Consider the following 26,474-nt stretch of genomic DNA (forward strand, 5'->3'; position numbering starts at 1 on the left):
TTTTTTTTAGTTTTATCATTTTCTTATTTTAGAAGTTACAGGGGGGGGGACACACATTTTACCACTTTGGAAGTGTCTCTCGCGCAAACTATTCAGTTTAGAAAAAAATGATATTAGAAACCTCAATATCATTTTTGAAGACCTATCCATAGATACCCCACACGTATGGGTTTGATGAAAAAAAAATTTTTGATTTTCAGTTCAAAGTATGGGGAACCCCAAAAATGTATTTTTTTTTCTATTTTTGTGTGAAAATCTTAATGCGGTTCACAGAATACATCTACTTACCAAGTTTCAACAGTATAGTTCTTATAGTTTCGGAGAAAAGTGGCTGTGACATACGGACGGACAGACAGACGGACAGACGGACAGACGGACAGACAGACAGACAGACAGACATGACGAATCTATAAGGGTTCCGTTTTTTGCCATTTGGCTACGGAACCCTAAAAAGTGAGACTTACAAGAACAAACAATAATAGCGCTTTCGCTGCTACTCCTACTGAAAGATACATAAGACTATCCCGTTCGGTCATTTCCCCCCACCCGTCATGTCTGATCCAGTTAATACTAGATTCCCGACCTATGTGCTATGTGCATACTTTGTACACCATGTCATACCATGTCAAGCAAGTTAAAAAAATAAAGAAAACACAGGTAGCACAAACATTTTATTTCTTACACCTATCAATCACTTGGTATATGTTCAACGATTCCCCACTAGGGATCCCGTAGCCTTTCTCTAAGCCGTGCGGGTTGGAGGGGGTTGTGCAGCATAAGTCCGCCTCTTTACGGAGCACCTGGTCTACTTCGACTGAGGTGAAGAAAGCTACGGAGAGCGGGAGGTCGCTGATACCGACTCTGAAAATATAAGTAAGTAAAATATAATATAACTAAGTCCACAACTTGTTATTTAACTATACAGCGAATTAAATAATTTAAATAAGATAGAGTGACGTCACAATGTTTGTGACCCCCCCCCCCCCCCCCCCGCCCCTTAACGTGTGATGTAATTAATGGATGACCCCTAACCTTCTAAAAGTTCAATGTACGACACGCGCTCAAAATTACGTTGCCAGTGTCAACAATGTCAAAAGAAATCCAATGTCGGCATGCTTGCCTTGATACTTTAACCCGGGTCACAGAATAAGTAATAGTATTATCATACAGAACGGCCACGCACCGCCCCGCCCCGATTCGCATTACCTCGCCCCGCGACCGACCGCGACATGAATCTGGCGGACTTCTGGCGTCCTCTCAGTACAGCGACTTACCCACACAGTACACACAATGACGCGTGTACAGTACAGACGTGCCGCGCACACATATTAACGCAAATGATTTTTGATGTATGGCGTGTCCGCCCTGCGCCCGAGTCTAAAGTCTATTTTTTTATTCGGTAGACTAAAATGACATTTCATAGTTTGAAATTACATTTTATGTTCATACTATAAAATGTCATTTTAGTCTACCGAATAAAAAAAAATAGACTTTAGTTCGTCACTTACCGTTGAGAGCAGAATGCTCTTGTAAGTAAATTGGTGATCTGCAACGCTAACGCTGCCTCATACTTCTGCTCCTCTGGTACCAAATAGCGGACTTCATCGTGGAAGCTCAGGCAGAACCTGTAAGGACATAATCAAACTGTGGGTATCGATTAAATAGGGAATATTAGGCAAAGCTCTGCGCAGGTGGCACCACTAGCACATACAGTAAACAAACCTCATTGACATCATCAATGACCAGTGTTGGCATCAATCGGAACTAAATCAATCCGGATTGATCAATCGAATTGACGCGTCAATCCGAATTGATCAATTCGAATTGATTCAATTCTGATTGACGCGTCAATCCGATTGAATCAATTGGAATTAACGCATCAATCCTCAATTCGGATTAAATCAATTCTCAATCTAGATTGACCATTGATCGTTGGCACTTTAAAACGATATCTGAGATTTCCAAAGGGAAATAAAGTATATAAAGTAAATGAAATAAATAAAATAAATGAATAAAAAAAATTAAAAAAAATATATATATAAAAAATAAATAAATAAAGTTAATAAAGTAAATAAATAAAGTCAATAAAATCAACAAAATATAAATAAAATAAACAATTGTTACCGAATTGATAGGATTAAGCGTAAAGAGTGGTTTTCCGGTCCTTGGGTACATACAAAGTAATCGTCAATCCGAATTGATGATTGAGGATTGAGGATTGACCGATCAATTCGAATTAACGATTAGTAATCGTCAATCTTCTATCAGTAGATTTAGAATTAGTTATTTACTTATTTTTTTATTTATCTGTGTGTTCATCACAAAATTCACAAATATTTGTTCCTGAGTTATGGATGTTTTCTATGTATATAAGTATTTATATATGTGTATATTATATATATCGTCGTCTAGTACCCACAACACAAGCCTTATTGAGTTTGCTGTGGGATTAGGTCGATCTATGTAAAATTGTCCTATAATATTTATTTATTAAGGTGATATTCCACCTATCAAATTTCTTTGTCCAATGTGTATTTTGTCTCGCATTTTGCTTAATGAGAGAGTGGGACGCAATGACATTGGAGAGATGTAATACTACCCTTAAGGGCCCCCCCACATCTAGCGTCTCCCGAACGTCGACGCCTCACCAACGCCCGCGCAGCGGCGACGCGACGCTGCGGCGCCTCTCGAACGTCGACGTCGCAGTGACGTCCGCGCGGCGCCGACGCCGCGCCCACGCAGCGCCGACGCCGCGCCCGCGCAGCGCCTCCGCGACGCCAGCGGCGACCAACGTCCAGTCAGACGCTCCGACGCTCGACAGCCGCCACTGACGTCGAGGAGGCGCGGCGCTAACGCGGCGCCGACGCTGCGCGGACGTCACTGCGACGTCGACGTTCGAGAGGCGCCGCAGCGTCGCGTCGCCGCTGCGGGAGCGCGGCGTCGACGCCGCGCGGGCGTTGGTGAGGCGTCGACGTTCGGGAGACGCTAGATGTGGGGGGGCCCTAAAATAACACCCCTTTTTGCATCAGGGATTCTACATCGACAAAAACCTCTTCTTGAATTGAGGAGTTGAGGACTAGGACTATAAATAATTCAAATTCAAATAATTTATTTCAGAACAAGGAATTCCATATACAATTACAACCAAAATAAAATTAACTAAAGTATAATTAAATATGTTAGTAACAATAGTAAAGTAGTTACAGTATAATTAAATATGTTAGTATGCATGAAAATAAAAATTCTACTCGTAAAATCACTTTTGATTAGGAAAAAAATTTAAAATTTCTCCAACAACTCTAAAATGTGAGGATACAAAGTCTTGGGCATGTCGTTACCCCAAACGAAATCGTAATGGTTCCATCTTTCCGATTCCATTAAATGATACACCACAACGTTAGGAAGAACACTTCGGAGATATTCTACATCCTTCACATCACACACGTGGTCGTTTTTTCCCGCAAAAAGTGCTGTTCTCATCGTGAATTGTGTAAGATTGTAATCAGGTGGTTCAGTGTGTCCGTAGCGTTTAAAATTGTCAGCAGCGCCATAGTCGAATCTGGCAAAGCGCTTTCTCAGGCCCAGTTGGAAATAATGAACAAAACCCTTTCTCGATCCTGATGTAGGAAAATGTCCAAATAATACAGGCAAAAAGTCCCGTTCTAGTCGTTTAGGATCGTGTCCCCCAACTTGAAATAAAATCTCACGACAAATAAGAGCGTTACGGTTACAGATTGCTGCAAAAATATTTTTGTCAATACTACCTTCTCGGAATAACTCTTCAATTTTAAAAGGGCGTAAAACATGATCTAATAAAGGACCTATTTCCATAAGTAAAGATAGCGGCGGCGTCAAATGTTTGAAAAACGCCGACGGTCCCATCGCTATCAGGATTTGGATTTTGTCGTTGTATTCAGGTCTAAGGGATCCTAATACGAAGTGATCTGTTGTGCCCTCAGAATTTCCGATGCTTTTAAGAGTCTTATGTCCTGTCACGTTTAAAATATAATCAATAATAGCAGGTAAATCGTAATATCCATGTTCGTGAAAACTGTGATCCCAGAAAGTTAGGTCTGTGTCTGGATTTAGTTTGGTATGTTGCCGTGCGTATTTATTGCCTCTTGTATTCCCAGCCCATGTGTCATAGCCTTTATTAGCTAATGTAATAGCTAAAGAGATATTGCCTCTTATAATAAATGTGTCTGAACAGTCGTTTAATCCGTGCAGTAATAATACTGGTGGTTTTTTCCCTGGTATACGGAATAGAGTGAGTATGTAACCATCTTCTGTGGTCACTCTATGCTCTTCTGCGCTGCGACCGTATTTCATACTCAGTTCGGTAAAATTAAGACGCGCATCTTTAGGTATTAATGAATTTGTTGGTACACTGGTCGCTATGAGAAGCAACAGTATATTAGTAATTAACATGTTTATGAATTGCCTTTAATTCGATTTAAACTTTCACATAAACTTTTCGGGAGTCTGCTGTGATATATTTGAAATTTTGAAGTAAATAAGCACAATCACCTACACTTAATTAACACACATATTGTATGTAATTTTAATATTTTTCGATTTAGATAGCACTCGCCGTGGCTGAATCGGCAGTAGAGTTATAATATAGTTTTAAATTTTCACACGCACGACCGTAGACGATATAACGAGTCCCAAAGAGAGGCGAATGTGAACGTAGAAAACATTGAAGCTCATTTAACTTATATACCTACCAAAACAAATTAACAAATGTATGAATGCCACTTCACATGTATATTAAAATAGTAATAAACCATGATTTGTATGTTCAATTCTTTCAAATACAGAACTAGTAATTCCAATGATTTTACAAGGTCGACTAGTTTTAATAATAATATTACAATGTATTAACTTGCAATGATTTTACAAGGTCGACTAGTTTTAATAATAATATTACAATGTATTAACGGTTATAAAGCATAATTTCACGGCGCGGGTAAGGCGGCCGGAGAGGAATACTGTAGGTGTAAGGTGTCTGGTATTATGTACACTACCTGGCCTTGGGTGCCTGGCGGCGCATGCTAGCCAGCATGAGGTGCAGGTAGTCCGCGGCGGCGGACTGCACGGCCCAGTTGAGCCGCGTGCCGGCCCAGCGCCCGAGCGCGTGCTCCAGCGCGCGGGACAGCCGCCCGGACAGGAACGCTGTAGGTGTAAGGTGTCTGGTATTATGTACACTACCTGGCCTTGGGTGCCTGGTGGCGCATGCTAGCCAGCATGAGGTGCAGGTAGTCCGCGGCGGCGGACTGCACGGCCCAGTTGAGCCGCGTGCCGGCCCAGCGCCCGAGCGCGTGCTCCAGCGCGCGGGACAGCCGCCCGGACAGGAACGCTGTAGGTGTAAGGTGTCTGGTATTATGTACACTACCTGGCCTTGGGTGCCTGGTGGCGCATGCTAGCCAGCATGAGGTGCAGGTAGTCCGCGGCGGCGGACTGCACGGCCCAGTTGAGCCGCGTGCCGGCCCAGCGCCCGAGCGCGTGCTCCAGCGCGCGGGACAGCCGCCCGGACAGGAACGCTGTAGGTGTAAGGTGTCTGGTATTATGTACACTACCTGGCCTTGGGTGTCTGGCGGCGCATGCTAGCCAGCATGAGGTGCAGGTAGTCCGCGGCGGCGGACTGCACGGCCCAGTTGAGCCGCGTGCCGGCCCAGCGCCCGAGCGCGTGCTCCAGCGCGCGGGACAGCCGCCCGGACAGGAACGCTGTAGGTGTAAGGTGTCTGGTATTATGTACACTACCAGGCCTTGGGTGCCGGGTGGCGCATGCTAGCCAGCATGAGGTGCAGGTAGTCCGCGGCGGCGGACTGCACGGCCCAGTTGAGCCGCGTGCCGGCCCAGCGCCCGAGCGCGTGCTCCAGCGCGCGGGACAGCCGCCCGGACAGGAACGCTGTAGGTGTAAGGTGTCTGGTATTATGTACACTACCTGGCCTTGGGTGCCTGGCGGCGCATGCTAGCCAGCATGAGGTGCAGGTAGTCCGCGGCGGCGGACTGCACGGCCCAGTTGAGCCGCGTGCCGGCCCAGCGCCCGAGCGCGTGCTCCAGCGCGCGGGACAGCCGCCCGGACAGGAACGCTGTAGGTGTAAGGTGTCTGGTATTATGTACACTACCTGGCCTTGGGTGCCTGGCGGCGCATGCTAGCCAGCATGAGGTGCAGGTAGTCCGCGGCGGCGGACTGCACGGCCCAGTTGAGCCGCGTGCCGGCCCAGCGCCCGAGCGCGTGCTCCAGCGCGCGGGACAGCCGCCCGGACAGGAACGCTGTAGGTGTAAGGTGTCTGGTATTATGTACACTACCTGGCCTTGGGTGCCTGGCGGCGCATGCTAGCCAGCATGAGGTGCAGGTAGTCCGCGGCGGCGGACTGCACGGCCCAGTTGAGCCGCGTGCCGGCCCAGCGCCCGAGCGCGTGCTCCAGCGCGCGGGACAGCCGCCCGGACAGGAACGCTGTAGGTGTAAGGTGTCTGGTATTATGTACACTACCTGGCCTTGGATGCCTGGCGGCGCATGCTAGCCAGCATGAGGTGCAGGTAGTCCGCGGCGGCGGACTGCACGGCCCAGTTGAGCCGCGTGCCGGCCCAGCGCCCGAGCGCGTGCTCCAGCGCGCGGGACAGCCGCCCGGACAGGAACGCGGTTGACGGCGCTTCCGAGTCTGAAATATATCGTACACGCACACAATCTCTAACATGTACCCTATACAGGGTGATTCAGGAGACGTGAGCAGGATCAAGCCCACGCATACAGTGAGTTATAAACAACTGTTTCGTACCAGTGTTTGTGAGATTAACTTTAATTTATTTTATACTGCTTAAAAAAAAGTTTTAATTTATTTACGACATTTATGGTCACCCTCTTTGTTTTATCCATAACAAGTGTCAAATTGAATGTCATCGGAATCTGGTTACTTTTGAAAAATCGTATCTCACTCAAGTGTGACATTTTATTTTCTTCATATTCAAAGTGCTGTCATAACGGTTAAAAAGGTTTTATCTTTGTTAATTTAATGTTGTAGGGTATCCATGATTGTAGATAATTAAATAATTATGTCCTTACCAAAAAGTATAACAACAGAAAAAAAGCGTGATTGTTTTACTCAGATATTGTGGTGAACAATTCTTTTACATTTGCTGATTGTGTGGGCTTAGTCCTGCTCACGTCTCATGAATCACCCTGTATAGAATAGAATAGAAAATAATTTATTCGTAAGCACAAACAAACGAGATAATACATAGTATAAAAGAAAACATAAAATAAGATTAAAATGCCACGAAATGGCCTCATCTCAGCATGTTGATATACGAGTATATCCTAAACATGTTATACAGCACACAACAACATGTTATAACAGCGAGATTTTGAAATAAATGTTATTTTTTGCACCGATAGCAAGTAAATCACCAACTGCTAGTCTGGCTAGACTGACCCAAAATCAAGGTTATGTAATCATGGACTTAACATTATCTCATTCATTCATTTACTACAGTTTTTGTGATTAGTACTCCATGTCGCTGTGTGTAAAATCCAGGGATGTTGCGAATATCCGCATCCGCATCCGCAACCGCGGAACTTCCGCATTATTTTCAACATCCGCATCTGCATCCGCATCCGCATAAAATCGATGCGGATTTAATGCGGATGCGGATGTGGAACAGGTCGGTACAGGAACGTCTTAGCATCGGCGTAAGTGCTAGACTGGGTATAATTTAGTCATTAGCCAAAAAACCCTATTAGAAATGAGCAGTCAAGCGTGAGTGGGACTTAATGTACGGAACCTTTGGAACGCGAGTCCGACTCCCACTTGGCCGGTTTTTTGAAATAAAAATTACTAAAATGTAATATTTGACGTTTTTTATGTATCTATCTTGACTTCCGCATCCGCATCCGCGGATGTGAGCCTTAAAAAATCCGCATCCGCATCCGCGGATGTCAAAAAATCGGCATCCGCAACATCCCTGGTAAAATCATTCATGTGCCGATAACAAAGTAAAATTAAATATCATTACCTATTGATACACATAGCGGTAATAAAAATCAATAAAAAGTTTAACTGACCTGCGATTTCCTTAAATGAAATAGCTGTTATGTAAAGGTATGTAAAATAGACAGTGGAAAAATTGGACTTAACTTACCAGCGATCTCTTCCAGTTTGTTAAACATTTCCGACTCGGTGCCGCCGACCCAGCGCGGTCGCTCGAACATTTCTTCAACTTTCTTGCCACTCATTTTGGCCAGCCTTATCGCCTGGTATCCGGACATTTCTACAACCTGTACAAAATACGTATACGGAACTTGAAAAAGTTGAAAAACATAACTAGAACAGAAAAAAAATAAACAAAAAACTAAAAATTAAAACGCAAAAAAAAAGATTTCACAAAACAGTAGGTATAACACATTCACTGCCAAGAACACATATGTGTGTTCATTTTGTATTGATGGACAGAATTTCATGAAACATGGCTAAGAACACTCGGGAATACTCGGGATAAAACTATCTGACACAAAAAAAACTAAACGAAAATCGGTTCATCCGTTTGGGAGCTACGATACCACAGACAGACACGTTAAACTTATAACACCCCTCTCTTTGCGTAGGGGGTTAAAAATGGGGCGCTTGGCACTGAAAGTGTTAAAGTATCGGCCACATGCACACAACAGGCTACATGACTAATTTTTTTTTATGGTATCAATCGATCGGGTTTGTTTTTAGGATCAAATGTCTATATGGGACCCATTGCATTAAAGTAACACAAAAGTCAGAAATTGTAGTCAAAGTCCGACAGTCGCACTTCACTCGCGAATCGCCCTATACAAAACGGCCAGAGGCCGTGACGTCATCGCCCATCTTGTAGTATGGACAAAACAAGAAAATTGCGTTTTTGTCGGTGAAATATTGCGTTTATGTATATAGTTGCTATACAATTTTTTTTTTTTGTGAAATGTAAGGAATCGAATGGTACCCTTACTTTTATCGTTTTTGGAAGTTAAAAAAAACATAAATTTTGAAACTTTCAGGTCCTGTAATTTTTCGATATTTTATTTTAATATCCACATTATTGTGATAAATTGCTCGTTTGCTATCTATTTTACTAGATTTTGTTATAAAATTCAACATGTGTCCCTATTTACGAAGCAAAATGAATGACAAAATGCAACGGGCAAGGAACGCCATTGCGAGTAGGTAGTACGGAGTGAAACATGTCGAGCGATTTTTTTATTTATTTATTTAGAAACAAACAGTCTTATACAACATGTAGGTCATTGTAAGTAAGTAGGCTAACAGCTAGAATTTCTTATAATGTAGACCTATAGTTTCCTATATGCAAAACATATTTTGTAATAAATAAATTTAATACTATGAAATGCTTTCTGAGTATAACAACTGTAAAAATGTAATGTAATTTTCAACTTAAAATACGTAACGCAAGCTCCCGATGATCTACTCGGTACGGAGTGAAACATGTCGAGCGATTTTCAACTTAAAATACGTAAGTGACCCGTTTTAAGCCTTTATAAGGCAGGGGGAATATATTTCCCACATGATTTTGAACTTTGTTTTAAAGTGATAGGGCTCAATTTTGCATAATTTCTGACACCCTTATATATCATAAAGGCCTTTACCCGCCGAGGGGTCCACACCTAAACAATGTGTTCAAATTTAAAATATGTATATATTCTTACTGTATCTATAATCAATATTTTCTCAATTAAATGGACAATTTTTAGGGTTCCGTACCCAAAGGGTAAAAACGGGACCCTATTACTAAGACTCCGCTGTCCGTCCGTCCGTCCGTCTGTCACCAGGCTGTATCTCACGAACCGTGATAGCTAGACAGTTGAAATTTTCACAGATGATGTATTTCTGTTGCCGCTATAACAACAAATACTAAAAACAGAATAAAATAAAGATTTAAGTGGGGCTCCCATACAACAAACGTGATTTTTGACCGAAGTTAAGCAACGTCGGGCGGGGTCAGTACTTGGATGGGTGACCGTTTTTTGCTTGTTTTTTTTTTGCTTTTGCTATTTTTGTTGATGGTGCGGAACCCTCCGTGCGCGAGTCCGACTCGCACTTGGCCGGTTTTTTAAACAATGGAATAATAATATAAATACGCGAAGGCGAAAATGTACCTGTCCTTCTAAATCCTCATCGATCATCCCCTCCATGTATTTCTTCTTCAGCACATACACCCTTCTGCCCTTGGTGGTGGCGTACATTTTGGCGGCCTTGCTTTTCGCTTCGGACATCGTCATGGTAGGGTTGAACTGCTTTAGTAGTCGCTCGGCGAAAGTTTGGCCCGCCCCTAAGACAAAAATGGCTGTGACATACGGACTGACAGACGTGACAGAACTATAAGGGTTCCGTTTTTGCCATATTCGCTACGGAACTCTAAAAAATCAAATACACTGGTGGTCTAACGATAATAAGGGTCCAAGCTGGAGGTCGTGAGTTCGAACCCGGACTGGTGCCTTTTATTGAGTTTTTGGAACTTTTGTACGAGATTTGATATTTACCTGTTGCTCGTTGCTTGTCGGTAAAGGAAAACATGGTGAGGAAATCTGACTAATCCCAATAAGACCTAGTTTTCAATGAATCTTTCATTCAAATACTTAATTTCAAGTACTATTTTTGCTACTTTTAACATCGGTAAAGCAAGATTTGTCTATGTCTAGTTAGGCAAACGCACAATATAACGGGCTAAGAAAAAAAAAAGATATGGTAACCTACTTACCGTATATCCTAGCGTAGTTAATAACTTTAGCGTGTGAGCGAGATATGTCGGCCGCGCGAGCGGTAAGCGAGTGCACATCTGTCTTCCGGGCCTAAGAATTATATAAACACATATTATATCTCTATAGCTCACGATAACGAATTCTAGCTATATTTAACTTTGAAGTGGTAACGTGCCCTAACGTCGATCACATTCCTAAGGGCTAATTTAAATGATGTGAGAACTCGCATGCGAGTTTCATTACATTGCGTCATTTGATCGGTCGGCTGAATTGACTTAACCTCAATGGTCCGCAATGTAACTAAAATCGTATACGAGTTCGCCGTCTAAATCAGCCCTTTTTAAGTACACGGCGGGGAGTAGTTGATAACTCGCGGGAAAAAATTTGAACCTTATGCAATTTAATTTTAAGTTCAAATTTCTTCAATAAAATATCTCGAGTTATCAACTTCTTCCTGCCGTGTACCGTAATATAACGGATATTCATGACCGACGTTTTGGGAAGCTTTACCAAAAGAGTCTTACTAGGATACGATTTGATACGCAAGACGTCTTAATGCCACTCCTGACTTGTCGACAGTATACAGTATTTCGTCAGGTGACAGCCAAAACTCCCTAATTGCATAAAAAAGAAATAAAAAAAACCGGCCAAGTGCGAGTCAGACTCGCGTTCCAAGGGTTCCGTACATTAAGTCCGACTCACGCTTGACTGCACATTTCTAATAGGTTTTCCTGTCATATATAGGTAAAGAACTATTTCGTGTATCTTTTTCAAAATTATAGACCCAGTAGTTTCGGAGATAAGGGGGGTGGGGGGGGGGGGGGTCATTTTTTGCCTATTTTCTTGAATAACTGCTAAACTATTTATCCTAAAAAAATAAAATATTTGAGATTCTTACCATGAGTTCTTTCATTTGATATGTAACACGATATAGTTTAAAAAACTTTATTTTTAAATTTTCTCATTTACGCCCCAAAAATGGCCTCCAAATTTAAAATTCATTTATTTACGTTACACGTCCATCTTTAGGTCACAAACTTACATATGTGTGCCAAACAACTTAATTGGTCCAGTAGTTTCGGAGAAACTGGAGGCTGTGACAGACGGACGGACAGACAGACAGACAGAAACACGAGTGATCCTATAAGGGTTCCGTTTTTCCTTTTGAGGTACGGAACCCTAAAAAATCAAGGTTGAATGTGTTTTCGGGAGAAAAAGTACCTTGTCACCAGCTAGAACAGCCCATCCTAACGCCGTTCCTCCACAGGATGCAAACGTCGAGTCACCAAGCAACGCTGCTATCCACAGCTCCTAAAATACATACTAGGATATAGAGACGTATTATGATACAGCCAGCAGCAATAGTTGCTAAGCGGGCGAGGTGTTCAAAATTATCTTGACGCGACTCTATTGTTAAGAGAATAAGAGCGCGTCAAGCTAATTTTTAACACCTCACCCGCTTAGCAACTTCTGCTGACCGTACGTAGATACAGACAGTTATATAAGTATATATATTTAGATTATCGAAGCGCTGATGGCCTAGCGGTAAGAGCGTGCGACATTCAGTCCGGATGTCGTGGGTTCAAAACTTCAAACCCCGGCTCGTACCAATGAGTTCTTTGGAACTTATGTACGAAATATCATTTGATATTTACCAGTCGCTTTTCGGTGAAGGAAAACATCGTGAGGAAACCGGACTAATCCCAATAAGGTCTAGTTTTCCCTCTGGGTTGGAAGGTCAGATGGCAGTCGCTTTCGTAAAAACTAGTACCTACGTCAATTCTTGGGATTAGTTGCCAAGCGGACCCCAGGCTCCCATGAGCCGTGCAAAATGCCGGGATAACGCGAGGAAGAGGATATAGATTTAGATTATTCGACTTTTTCTTTTTACTTGTTGCCATGGTTACGTTCCCCTGCGTAAAGGCACCAGTACACAGTGGCTAACGATGGGCCATGCCAAGCCACTGTCATGGGAGACTGTATGACACCACGGGCCACGCTACGCCACGATTCCACACGATTCCTTTGACGTGTCAAAAAAACTGACAACTTCCCAATTGCGCACCACGATAGACAACTAATGATCAGTCGTCTGTATGTATATACCATTGCCCCCTGTACACAATGGCGATGGCTTGTCATGGACCATACTTGACCACTGTGTACTGGGGCCTTTACATGTTTAATTTACCTGGGAATCGACATCGGCGCCTACGAAATTATATCCAGGAGGCGCTTGGACCATGGCCCGCAGTTCTGAGCCGATTCGGTCCTTCTGCGCGTTGCTGGCTGTCATCCAGGTCGGCTCGCTGGCCCTGTCACATACAAAGGCCATCATTTAGTATACAGGGTGGATTTTCTTTTTGGGTCAGTGAGGGCAGCTACCAGATCCCGTGCTGCTACGAGAAAACGGTCTAAGAAGACCTTCCCTCGATTTCAAATTAATGAAGATTGGCTTTTACAGATTTTGGAAAAAACATACAGGGTGCGAGAAAAAGGTCATTTTTGACAAACTTTTTTTTTGATGCCAATCGATCCCATTCCTATTAAGGATCAAAAGCTTGTATGGAGCCAAAAAAAAATTTCCGGCTAGAAAAGCCAAATTTTATTAAATATTGCAGGTACAGCAACATTGCCAGTATCAGGTATAAAACGCGGCCCTTCTACCCGGAGTAGTCAGTCGTGACCGTCGATTGAAACTGTAAATACCTAAAGTGAATTTGAAGTTAGAATAAATTGTATTATTTGAAGTTGGAATAAAGTCAAGTGTTAAATTATAAAGTTGTTTTTGTGTTTATCCTTGTGGAGGTATCAACTGTTTCAAGAATAAGAATTAGAAATATTTATTAGCACAAAAGGAACATGAAACATAAATTCATTTAGACGAACAGAATTGTGCTAAAAGGTCCTCACTCAGCTTGATGTCCCGAAAGTGAATCGTAAGACACACTACGTAACGCTGATTTTCAGTGAACTAAAACTAACTAGGTGGCACAAATAACCAAGAAAACATAGCAACATAATGAATAATCACAGCTTTAAGTAGTCCAAAATTAAGTAACAAAAACTTATGGATCGATCAATTAATAAAAGTGAGAAAAAATAAATGTAAAAAACAGCGCGCGCTGTGTGTGTGTATGTCTGTGTGTATGGATATTTGTTGATTGGCTCGCGGTTGCGTCAGTAGGACATGTCCCAGTAGTAGTTACCTCCTAGTGAGCGTGCCGCATGCGACCACCTGCGGCAAGATGGCGCCGTGCTGCCGCACGCCGCGCAGATGTTGCGGCAGCGCTGTAGCAGGCAGCCACACTACTTGCTGCCCCATGATCCGCTCGCGGTTGTTACGCCAATAGGACATCATACGGCCGAAAGAGAGTACCTAGGAAGTCAAAATAGAGTTCGTAAAATAAAAAATTGATCTTATAGTCAGGTAGGTATAGCAAATTAGGGTCCATCGAAGTTCACATTACTGCCACATCGACCGCAATAACGACCATAATCACACACTGAGCAGTCAATAATTGAGGGCAACCTTAGAAAACGCCAATATTCTACGCTAGGGGGTGCAAAGCACGTACTTCTCGCCTTTGGAGTTGATCAAAAGGCGCCTAGCCTTTCAAATATAGCATACACCAGATAATTTGGGACGATTACCGCCGTGGCCGGGTGGTCTATAGTGGTCAGGACGTTACGTAAGCCTCGGCCACCGGTGGACTTTGGCCACTTTTTAGGGTTCCGTACCCAAAGGGTAAAAACGGGACCCTATTACTAAGACTCCGCTGTCCGTCCGTCCGTCCGTCCGTCTATCACCAGGCTGTATCTCACGAACCGTGATAGCTAGACAGTTGAAATTTTCACAGATGATGTATTTCTGTTGCCGCTATAACAACAAATACTAAAAACAGAATAAAATAAAGATTTAAGTGGGGCTCCCATACAACAAACGCGATTTTTGACCGAAGTTAAGCAACGTCGGGCGGGGTCAGTACTTGGATGGGTGACCGTTTTTTGCTTGTTTTGCTCTATTTTTTGTTGATGGTGCGCGAGTCCGACTCGCACTTGGCCGGTTTTATTCTTTAGTGTTCATACACTATGATGAATACATCTACATGGTTAGATGTCATCATCTATTACAGTTTATAATATATAAATGACTTGACACGGGGGAACGTTTTTAACCAATTTTTTCTACTCCCGTACCTTTATTTGTCATTTAAAAGGTCGTGCACACACCTTTAAACCCCTATGTTATAGTTGTCAAGACAAGTCTTTAGTCTATTCCCCAAAAAAGTATTTGTGCATACACGCAGTATCTTTTTGGTACTTTTACGATACTTCGTGTAATCACCACTTAAAAAAATATTGTACGAAATAAATTGTTGCCAACCTAATTTTAATTGTCATCTCTGACAGATGAGTACTAAGTGCATTGCTGCCAATTTACAAAATATTCATTAGGTTCTATAGTAGAAACAATAACATTGCTTCAGAAGTCAGAAACGCGCATGTGACACCCGTAATATAGCAAGATCCATAGACTACGAACACCGCTTAGCGTTGCTTGTTAGTCTCCATAGGCTACTGTGGCCAAAATCGAGAAAAAAAACTATCCAAAATTGTAATTTAACTAAGAGCAAGTACCAGGGCCTCATGAGTTACAACTACAAGGTGTCGCTGACCAACCGCCCGTGGGGCGCGGGGCGCGGTGGCCGGGTTTGGTTTGTTTACCTACATATATATTACCTATATGATTCCACTTGTTTAAAGTATTATTTTTGTTGAATGAATAATATTTGTTAACATTTACAATTTTTTTTTTCAAAGTAAGTGCTTGGTCTTAGAAAAAGTATTGTATACAACGTTGTTTAACTGAGTCAAAAAGTACTCGTGGCGTCTTTATTAACAATTTTCGGCTTCGCCTCAAATTGTTACTCACGCCACTCGCCTTTTTTGACCCCTCTTAAACAACGGTTGCATAAAATACTATAAATTGTAGTTGTTAAACTAGTACTCACTTTTTCAGCGTCATTCCCCTGCGCCGAAAGAACGTTTTGACTGAACATGTCCAGAAAGTCGCGCGCTAGGGGATTCCCGACTTTATACTTGGGACCATCTTTGTGAGGCAGCCTTAGGAAGTGGCAACATCCTAGAAAAAAAAATCAGAAAATTAACTGATTTTTACGACATTTTTTCTAGGGGTAACTGTTACCCGTGAAAAAGATGCATATAACTGTGTCGAAAAGGTAATCACGGTTCATATCCGTCTATATAAGTCTAATGTAACTGCACTACTATTTTTTTTTTTTTTAATTGAGAAACAAACAGTCTTATAATAAACATAAGAGCAACTTAGCTAATAGCTACAAATTGATTTATTTATAGACCTATAAGAATAAGAATAAGAATAAGAATAAGAATAATATTTATTAAAAGAAAAACCTTATTAATAATACATAATGTCCAGTGGCCCCCACACTAGGCTATGCCTGTCACGTGGTGGCCGGAATCGAAATTCGTAAAGTGAAGGTAAAGAACCAAGGACTAATCTAATAGAAGGTAATGAAAGTAATAGTTACAGAAATTAAGCAATTCAAAGAATAAGGAAAAAAAAAGGAAAGAAAAAATTGTGTCTGTGTGCGCGTGTGTGTGTGTGTGTGTGTGTGTGTGTGTGTGTGTGTGTGTGTGTGTGCGTGTAAGGCTACAAAGATAGTTAGCATGTAAGTTAGGTGATGACCTTCAACAGCATCTCAGTTTGATTGTAGTTAAGACTTTTTAACCAGTGCTTAATTACGAATTTTGCTTCAAGAGGGGACTTTTCAGATATGTTGCAGGACTTTGCCACTGTATTGTAAATAAACGGATGCAGGAAGTTAGGAAGACGCCTCGCGAAAGCGGTTTTTATGATGGGAGTAGGAATTTTAAAGATTCGATTACGGATTAGGGTAAGATATTCTGCCGAATTTATAGTTTTTTGATGCATGTGAGTTGCAACTCGTAAGATCAATAATTGCCTCACACTAAGAACATCCGCGTCTTTATAAAGGGTAATCGTCGGAAACCATCGAGGCTTTCCAAGCATGACCTTGAGCACAAACCTTTGGGCCCTTTCGAGAAGCAGTAGTGCAGAGCTAGTGGAACCACCCCACACGCCAATGCAGTATGATAGGACGGATTCGCATATTGAAGTGTATACAAGCTTAAGCAACTCCCTCGTAGCAGAATTTCGTAGTAGTTTCATAATGAATACTACCTTTCTGACTCTAGCAGACAGCACTTCGATGTGCTTTTTGAAATTAAGATTTTCATCAAGCGTAATACCCAGGTACTTTATGGTGGTACAATTACTAATCACATCGAAAACTCTACATGAGTGAATAGCTGGGTCGTCCTCCGCACTGCCACAAGAAAGCTTGAGATCTGGCCGTGAGCTGGGGGCAGAAGAGGCCGTTTTATGAAAGCATAAGTATTTTGTTTTTGAAATATTAAGTGAGAGCAGGTTGTCAGCGAGCCACTTTGTAATCACAGTCAAACCTGACTCCGCTACTGCAAAGCAACGTGCCCATGAGACATCGTGAAACAGCAGAGCAGTGTCGTCTGCATAGCAGATAATTTCTGCCTGACTGATGGGAAGAGAGATTAAGTCATTGAGGTAGATCAGAAATAGGGTGGGACCGAGGATGCTTCCCTGCGGTACACCGAAAGTTATCGGGGCTGAGTCACTGACTAAAGTGCCAAGTCTTACACATTGCTTCCGGTTTGTAAGGTAGCTTTTAAACCAGTTCCATGCGATACCGCGAATACCTAACAGTTCAAGCTTCCTAAGCAATATCGGGATTGAGACAGTGTCAAATGCCTTGGCCAAGTCTAGGAAGATTCCCACGCAGGATTCTCCTCTGTCAAGATAGGAAGAGACAAGGTTAACCAGTAAGGTGGCGGCTTGCTCAGAAGATCTCTTTTTCCGAAAGCCATATTGACTTTGGGAGAGTAGGTGTTCTGATTCAAGGAAATTGACTAGTTGAATATTAATAATCTTTTCCAGCATTTTAGACAGACTACTGAGAAGAGAAATAGGGCGATAATTCCCGGGGCAGCTCTTGTCACCTCCTTTATGAACGGGAACCACTGCAGCAACTTTCCAGCATTCCGGAAAAGAACCCGATGAAATGCTGAGGTTAAAAATATGTACGAGTGGCTTGACGATATAATTTTTTAGATTTTTTAAAATACGAGTGTTTATTTTGTCAATGCCGGACGCGCAGTCAAGATTTAAAGACATGATTAATTTCTCTACTTCAGCATCGTCGGTAGGATTTAAAAAAATAGATCTAAGAGGGGAGTTGGTTAAAGCTACTTCAGTCGCAAGCGTGGTCTCACTCGTGTTATTATCAGAGAGTATAACATCTGCTAGGTTTTTGCCCACTGAAGAGAAGAAGTCATTGGTGTAATTTAGGGAATCAGAAACATTAGGCTTGATGGTGGCTAGTTCATGGGGTGTATGCCTATCCCGATTGAGGTGAGATATGTCTCTAATAATTTTCCAAAGTTTCCTCGGGTATTTTTTATTATCCAAAAGATGTTTCCGGTCAAAATCATCCTTGGTTTTTCGTAAAATGCTTATATAAAAATTTCTATATCTAGTATAAGTTATTTTAGCTATTTCGTTATGGGGGTGTTTCCTGTAATTGACATGTAGTTTGTCTTTGACTCTAGAGCATTTAATCAAGCCTGGAGTCATCCAAGGTTTTAAAATTAATTTTGAATTACTTATTGATCTGCATGAAGAATGTTTTGAGATTAGGTTAGTCAATATGGAGTAAAAGGCTTCTGCGGCTTCAGTAGCTGATGTTTTACTAGTGACCGTCTGCCAGTTTTCTTCTTTAAGCTCCGCTCCGATGGCTTCAAAATCTTGGTTGATCACGTTTCTGGATCGTTTGGCGATATTAACCTTATTGGAGGCTGTAACACCGATCATGACTAGATCATGGTCTGTAATGTCGCAGGCGCAGACCATGGACGCATAATTCCTTGCTGACCTTACGAAGAAGTGATCCAGGCAGGCGATGTTCCTCGTAGGTTTATCAATTGCAGACATAAACCCCAGACTAGCCAACACACATAAGTACTCGGATGCATGGGGGTCAGAACAGGGAGAGTTGATGTTAATGTTAATATCACCCGTAACTATAAAGCAGTTTTGATTAAGAGAGTTATTATTAATGAAAGAATCTAATGAGTGTATAAATGGGATAGGATTTACAAAAGAGGGGGAACGGTATAAACCCAGCAAAGAGAAGCGTTCCGGTACATGTATAAAAAGACTATCTGTATCCTGTATAATTGGTTCGGTAACTGTGGCATTTAGATTTTTCCTTACATAAGCGACTACTCCGCTAGCTTGATTGTGAGATCTTATAGTGCGGTAAGAGGAGTAACCATCGAGCTGACCTATGACCGAGCCCTCCTTGAGCCAACATTCTGTCAAGACAACAACGTCAAAAACTATCTTTAGTCGGTTGAATATTACAAGGAACTGATCAAAATTGTGTTGAAGGCTTCTAATATTAAATGTAAGAACTTTGATTGAAAAATGAGGTTTTATGATATTCAAGCAGTGCTCCGCAGATTCTGCAACATGACAGTTTACAGGGAATGAGTTATCAAGTTCGTTTCCCATGTCTAGTCCGGCCATGGCTTGATAAAGCGGCGGTTAAGTGCATGGTTGGAGTAGTATTGCGGCGGCGGATGCACTTGATAAATATAATTGTAGCCTATGATATTGAGTGTGTATACGATAATTGGTGTGTGAGAGTATGTAAGTGTGTATTGGTATAGTTGTATATATTTTAGTATAATTAATATGCATATTAAGCGTAAAATAAATGAATATGGCAGAATAAGCGAACATATTGGGGTACTGTCTCCTAAGAAAGTGCTAAAGTTTGGGAATTTGGGGCAATCACACATGCTTCTCTTCTGAAAGATCTGTATGGTCAGCAGCCGTCCTCGCTCACGATTCAATAGGGTCCGCAGCACTGATACCAGGAGCAGCATAGGGATTCTCAGATTCTTTGTTAGAATCCCCGGCAATACGATCCAAGTCCAGAGGATTGCGGATGTGAATAGCAGCAGCAGCGTCGTGCTTCCTGACATACACAGAACCTGAAGATGTCCAGCAGTATTTAAATTTAGCAACCGTGGCCCGTTGTCTAGCGGCACGAAAAAGCTGTCGATTTTCTCTGGTCAATCGCTCGTTTACAAAAATCTTTTGGGGATTTTTGTCATTCAAAACGAGATCTTCTGTTGTTACATTGCGCCGAGTCTTCGCAGCTTTAAGGAACTCGTCACGCGTTGCACGACGGATAAAGCGGATGGCTATTGGTCGAGGGTGGATGCGGTGGTTAACTCCTTCCATGCCTGATGATCTGGCTGAGCGCAGACGGGGTCCCGCCCTCCAAGCAGCATCTACGTCACAGTGGGTGAGAGTCACACCAATTTTCGCTGCAGTAGTTAATACAATATGGATGGGATTTTCATTAGGGCTTTCAGGGCAACCAACTATCTCGATTTCATTTCTCAATGCAACTTGTTCCTGTTTGTTCAACTGGTCCTGAAGCCTAGACACTGTCTCTTGGAGTTCAGCAGTCTGAACTTGTTTGTCTTCAAGAGATTTGATTCTAGATTCATTGTCTGATATTCTGTTGGAAATATTTTCCAGGCGTTCGGTATGAAATGAAAGCTTGTCTAGAACCTCTTTAATCTGGGACTGAATCGTGGACACTTCAGAACGTAGGCCTCTGATTTCCGCAGTTAACTCGGAGATTTCCTTGTTATTGTTTAAAGGCCCCGGTGGAAGAAGTGGAGCTTTTTTAGACAGAGTAGATTATCCAACTGCGCTTGTGGCCTCTCCGTATCTGTAGGTTTGGAGTTCATAGTGTGTGGTCCAGAGGCAGACTGGTTTTTTTTATTACGTACCGTAACGTTGTCAGATTGCAGCTGCGAGCGACTCACGTCTGGAAGTATTATTACAACGCTTGACGAACCAAGACCTTAATTATTAATTTCAATTATAATTTTAATTCAGATATCTCGTTCCGACGTGGCTTAAAAGTGTATTCCATTTAAATAGTACTTTTCCGAATATTCATGTCGGTCCATCTCGTTCATTAAAGTACCTAACTGTTTACTTTTAATTTCAATTCTAAACAATAAGTGTGAAATATTAATTTATATAATTTATTTATTTTAATTTAATGTTTAAAACATAATTGTTAATTTAATTACAAGATTTAGTTGCAATATTAAATTTTTAAGTAGTTTGCTTGATCGGACGTTTTAGCGACGATCAACGCAGCGCCACCTGTGGCGGGTTTAGGAAACATAAAAGGAAAAAGATGCGTGCGGGCAGAGTTTTTGTGTCTAGCGATTATTTCACAAGAAAAAGTGTAATAAACAGTTTTGACAAGGAAAGGTGCTTTTCATTTGAAGAGATATTCGTCGGAGTTCCTGGGGCCGGATTATATTTCAGAAGTGGTCGTTTAACGCGCCCTAATGCTTGGACCATATTTTCGAGGTTTAGGGAAGAGAAAGTACGACGAAGATGGAAGTGAAGATGACGGAAAAGAAGAAAGGGTTACCCAGTATACAGGGAAGGAAAATACACCTGCTCAACCTGCTGCGAAGAAGAAACGTCATATTTCACATGCAGATGCGGAATTAATTCCTAAATTTGACCCTGCCAAAAGAAGTACCAATGTAAAAGGTTGGCTGCATAAAATTGAACAACTCGGCGATCTATACGAATGGGACGATCGCGACAAAATATTTGTTATGCAAATACGACTACGAGGTGCAGCTAGAGAATGGTATGACGAACTAGATGACTACGCTGCATCATGGAAATTGTGGAATGAAAAGCTAATAAACGCATTTCCACGCTCAACAGAATTTGTGGAACGTCTTGAAGAAATGTTAGCGAGAAAGAAGACTGAGCGTGAAACAATGACGAATTATTACCACGATAAAATGTCATTAATAAAAAAGTGCAAGATTGAAGGAGAAGACGCTGCCTCCTGTTTAATACGTGGATTGCCGGCAGAATTGCAGGCCAATGCCAAGGCTTTTAACTGCGAGTCACCTGATCAGCTCTATTATGGGTTTCTTTCATCACTAGAAAATTACAAGAAGGTTGAAGTTAGAGCGGCGGAACAAAAGGCTGGTTGGCGTCGGGGAAGCGTCGCCACCGGACTACTACCAAAACTTTGTTACAACTGTCGCAAGCCGGGACATGAAGCTCGGGACTGCCGCGCCACCCGCTGCCAGGTCTGCCAGCGCACCGGACACGATGCTGCCGCCTGCTGGTTCGCCGCAGGCTCCTCGCGAGCGTCGCCCGCCGTTCCTCAGCGTCCGCAAACAAAACAACAGGTACTGACAGTATATTTCACTACGTACGAAGTTATAAATGATTTGTATATAAAACGTATTACCATTGATGATGTACCAGCAGTCGGATATATTGATACAGGCAGTAAAGTAAATATTATGACGGCTAAAATGGCTCAGGCTTTGTGCACAAAGGTTGTGCCATCGAACGTCATTTTTAAGGGTTTCGGAGGATTGCTTACGGCGTCACTAGGTAGAATACAATTCAAATTGTTCATCGATGATTTGCATCTCACAAGTAATGCAGAAATAACGAATGAACCGCTAAGTGATATAGATTTGATAGTGGGACAACCATTAATAAATTGTGCTAATGTGAGCCTTGTTACAACGTCATCAAGTGTCATCTTGTGTGCCACAACATACGACGATAATTATTTGAGCGATATAAAGTTAAACAACTCTGACTTTGTGAATAAAGTTCCACTGTACCTAGAGCATGATTTAGAACTTCCCCCCGGCAGGAGCAGCGACATTTCTGTTTATATTAAACATGAATTAGAATCTGAATCTCAAAACATTTTGATTACAAATCCAGTGGTATTTTCACTTGGGCCATATTCGTATTTCATTCCTCAAACGTTTCTGGAAAAGACTCCTTACACTTTACGCATAATAAATCTCGGTGAGAAATGTATAAAATGGCCTGCAAATAAGCTCATTAGTCGCGCGGAAATGTATGTACAAAGCGATGTTTTAACTGTAACAGACATGCCGCAAGTAAATTCATCCTCAGGTGAAAATGTAAACATGGATCCGTCTATGATAAACGTCGGTCAAATAAGCGAACATGATGCCTCACATCTATTACGGATTTTAAACGATTACGCACATTGTTTTGCAGAGTGTACAGATGACCTTGGTTGTAGTGACTTAGTGCAAATGAAAATAAAAACTACTACTGACCAGCCTGTATATTTTAAACCGTATCGAATGTCATACAAACAAAATCAAATCGTCCAGCAAAAAGTCGATGAACTCGTTTCGGCCGGCATAGTCCGAGAGTCGACCTCAGATTATGCGAGTCCTGTCATCCTTGTAAAAAAAAAGATGGAGATTACAGATTATGTGTCGACTATCGTGCATTAAATTCTCAAACAGTAAAGGATCGATATCCATTACCAAATATTGACGACCAAATTAACAGACTTGTAGGAAAAGTATATTTTACGACGTTAGATCTGGCTCAGGGTTATTACCAGGTTAAAATGGACGAGGACTCTATAAGCAAAACTAGCTTTGTATTTGCCAATGGTCAATATGAATTTATTAAAATGCCATTTGGGCTAGCAAACGGGCCTGCTGTCTTTTCGCGCCTTATCCGTCGTGCGTTAGGCTCATTAGAAAATAGACTTGCTATATATCTTGATGATGTCATGATTCCGTCTCTCACAATCGAAGAGGGTTTAGGTCTTCTAGAGCAGGTTTTACAATTACTTGCACAAGCAAACCTAAAATTAAATATTAAAAAATGTGCATTCTTAAAAACACATGTTCATTATTTAGGTCATGAAATAACGGAAGGCACTGTAAGACCAGGAAAAGCAAAAATCGATAGCGTAGCAAACTTTAAGCGACCTCGGAATGTACATGAAGTGCGTCAATTTGTAGGTCTAGCATCATATTTCCGAAGATACGTCAAAGGATTTGCTGAAATTGCACGACCCCTCACTTACTTGACAAAGAAAGATGTGGAATGGAAATGGTCGTCTGAACAGGAGTCTGCGTTCAAAAATTTAAAAACAATTTTGACACAAAGGCCTGTACTAGCTATTTATGATGTACATGCCAAAACTGAACTCCACACAGACGCGAGCAAGATGGGATTAGGTGGAATTTTGCTTCAATATCAACGCGACGGACATCTTAAGCCTGTAGCCTATTTCAGTCGAGTAACCAGTCGCGAAGAACAAATTTATCATAGTTACGAATTGGAAACTCTGGCTGTAGTAGAATCCTTAAAGAGATTTCGCATTTACCTGACCGGTATCCCAGTTAAAGTTGTCACAGACTGCGCGGCTCTTAGGACTACTCTTTTAAAAAAAGATCTGATCCCACGTATCGCGCGTTGGTGGCTCGCCATTCAAGACTTTGATGTGGAAGTTGAATATCGACCTGGCATTCGGATGCAACATGTAGACGCCCTGAGTAGGAACCCCGTCGATACCGTCCCAGTACTGCGCATAGAAGAACTAGATTGGCGCATGACTTTACAGCTTCAGGATGATCACATACAGAGTATCATGAAACAGCTTAAAGAAAATACTAATAACCCAGATATTGTAAACAACTATAAGATAGAGAATGGGTGTTTATACCGCAAGACTTTTTATGGTAGTCGATTTGTCATACCAAAACTTGCAAAATGGGGCTTGTTACAAAAGTACCATGATCAAATAGGGCATTTAGGCTTTGACAAATGTGAAAAAACCATAAAGTCCCAGTTTTGGTTTCCTGGCATGACGAGGTTCATACGAAAATATGTTAACTCGTGCCTAACATGTGCATATGCGAAAGGAAATTATGGTAAAAGTGAAGGTGAACTGCATCCCATTCCTAAAATTAATGTACCGATGCATACACTCCACGCTGATCATTTGGGACCTTTTCTAAAGACACGAAACGGAAAATCCTATATATTGGTAGCCATTGATTCTTTTACGAAATTTGTTTTCGCAAAGGCAGTGAAAGGCACTAGTTCAGTTGAAACTATAAAAAATATAAACGATATAATATCTGTGTTTGGGTATCCCACGCGAATTATTACAGATCGTGGTGTGGCTTTCACTAGTAGATATTTTAAAGCGTTTGCAGGTGAAAAGCAGTTCAAGCACGTTTTGAATGCAGTAGCGTGTCCTCGCGCTAACGGTCAAGTCGAGAGAGTAAACAGGACCATAGTAAACGGCCTTAACACCACAGCAGAGAGCGAGTGCACCTGGGATGAGAAACTAGGCGATGTTATCTGGGGCATCAATAATACTCCACATGCGGTTACAGGTGAAACTCCGTTTAACCTAATGTTCAGCCATAAAAATACTCTCCTACCGGCTTATCCCAACATTGACAGCGAGAATACTGATCTAAAAACACAGCTTAATGAAAGAAGGAAATCTGCGGCATTAAACATCGATAAAAATATGACTGTCATGAAAGACCGGTACGATAGAAAACATAAAAAGTGCACTAAATATCAAGTTGGACAAATGGTTTTGTGGAAGGGCGGTATTTCTCGTGACCACGCAACGGGTGTCACAAAGAAATTAGGTAGCGTATATACCGGTCCGTATAAAATTTCAAAGGCTGACCCATTAATTGATAGATATACGATTAATAGTATACAAGGGGTTAAAGGGTATAGAAAATTCAGTACAGTTGTCGCCGGAGATTCTCTTCGCCCATATAAGCCGGCTGTATCAGATAGCTCAGATTCGGATCACGAAGTAGATCGTGACGACCTTATAGATTTATTAGAGAGTTGATTTATCGTTACGTTATAATATTTTCTTTCTGCCGTTTCCAAAAATGTTTCATATGGTTATGTGATTTCTCTAAATTAATGACAACAACTGTAATGTTTTATTATTGTGTCATAATACAATTATATGTGTTACTGTACTAACTGTCAGAGTTCTTTTTCTTTTTGCCTGCTCGTCTCTTCAAATACCAATAGTTTACCAGTAAATCCAAAATATGTATGTCAAATTCTGTATAAGCTACAATAACATAAATAAGCAAATATAGAGCTATATTTGCTAATAGCAAGTTCTGTGTGTATATTTATATATATCCCAGTCTGTGTGAATCATCTGTGTGATAGATATTGGAATCTGTGTGAAATGCCCTAATAATCTGTGTGAAACATACTATATTAATAACCTGTGAAAAAAACTGTGTGTTAAATCAGATTGTATCTATCTGTGTGAACTATTATTACATGATTACTATATGAAATATTAACACGAACTGTGTGCATATAACCATCAGAAGTAACATTTCAATCTGTGTGAAATACTTAAACTGTGTGAAAAACTCGCTGAAGTAACAAACTGTGTGATGATATACTTTCTAATAACAGCATAACAAAGGCTACAAGAGGAGACAAGAGTGCTGCCAGGAACATCATTTTTTTTTTAGATACTACGTGTTCTATTAAATATCACCTTCCTAATTTAGTAGTTGACTCCCGGACTATAGGGTCAATGATAACTGGATTACATTTGTAGATTTTGGTAGTTATGATGATAATTAGGTAAGATTTTTAATTTATGTTATTAAAACAAGTTACTGT

The 26,474-nt window shown here is 41.5% G+C and overlaps 2 protein-coding genes across 2 annotated transcripts in view; both read right to left on the reverse strand.

Annotated features, from left to right (window-relative positions):
* Positions 1-671: 671 nt before the first annotated feature.
* LOC134654764 (DNA polymerase subunit gamma-1, mitochondrial) overlaps positions 672-26,474 on the reverse strand; it is a 42,220-nt gene continuing 16,417 nt past the window's right edge. The window contains exons 10-19 of the mRNA XM_063510235.1: positions 15,763-15,893; positions 13,957-14,126; positions 12,939-13,062; positions 11,969-12,058; positions 10,747-10,837; positions 10,145-10,317; positions 8,146-8,281; positions 6,500-6,668; positions 1,509-1,625; positions 672-861 (exon numbers count right to left, since the gene is read on the reverse strand). Coding sequence (XP_063366305.1) covers positions 672-861; positions 1,509-1,625; positions 6,500-6,668; positions 8,146-8,281; positions 10,145-10,317; positions 10,747-10,837; positions 11,969-12,058; positions 12,939-13,062; positions 13,957-14,126; positions 15,763-15,893 — 1,391 coding nt within the window. The remainder of the gene's footprint in view (positions 862-1,508; positions 1,626-6,499; positions 6,669-8,145; positions 8,282-10,144; positions 10,318-10,746; positions 10,838-11,968; positions 12,059-12,938; positions 13,063-13,956; positions 14,127-15,762; positions 15,894-26,474) is intronic.
* On the reverse strand, positions 3,280-4,516 carry LOC134654711 (lipase 1-like). The gene has a single exon (XM_063510187.1). It carries the CDS (start codon positions 4,426-4,428, stop codon positions 3,280-3,282), a length of 1,149 nt encoding a protein of 382 aa, XP_063366257.1. The 5' UTR covers positions 4,429-4,516.

Source organism: Cydia amplana, chromosome 15 (assembly GCF_948474715.1).
Source record: "Cydia amplana chromosome 15, ilCydAmpl1.1, whole genome shotgun sequence".
NCBI classification, from domain to species: domain Eukaryota; kingdom Metazoa; phylum Arthropoda; class Insecta; order Lepidoptera; family Tortricidae; genus Cydia; species Cydia amplana.

Coding starts and splice junctions, on each gene's coding strand:
- LOC134654711 (XM_063510187.1), bottom strand. CDS start 4,428: ATGTTAATTACTAATATACTGTTGCTTCTCATAGCGACCAGTGTACCA.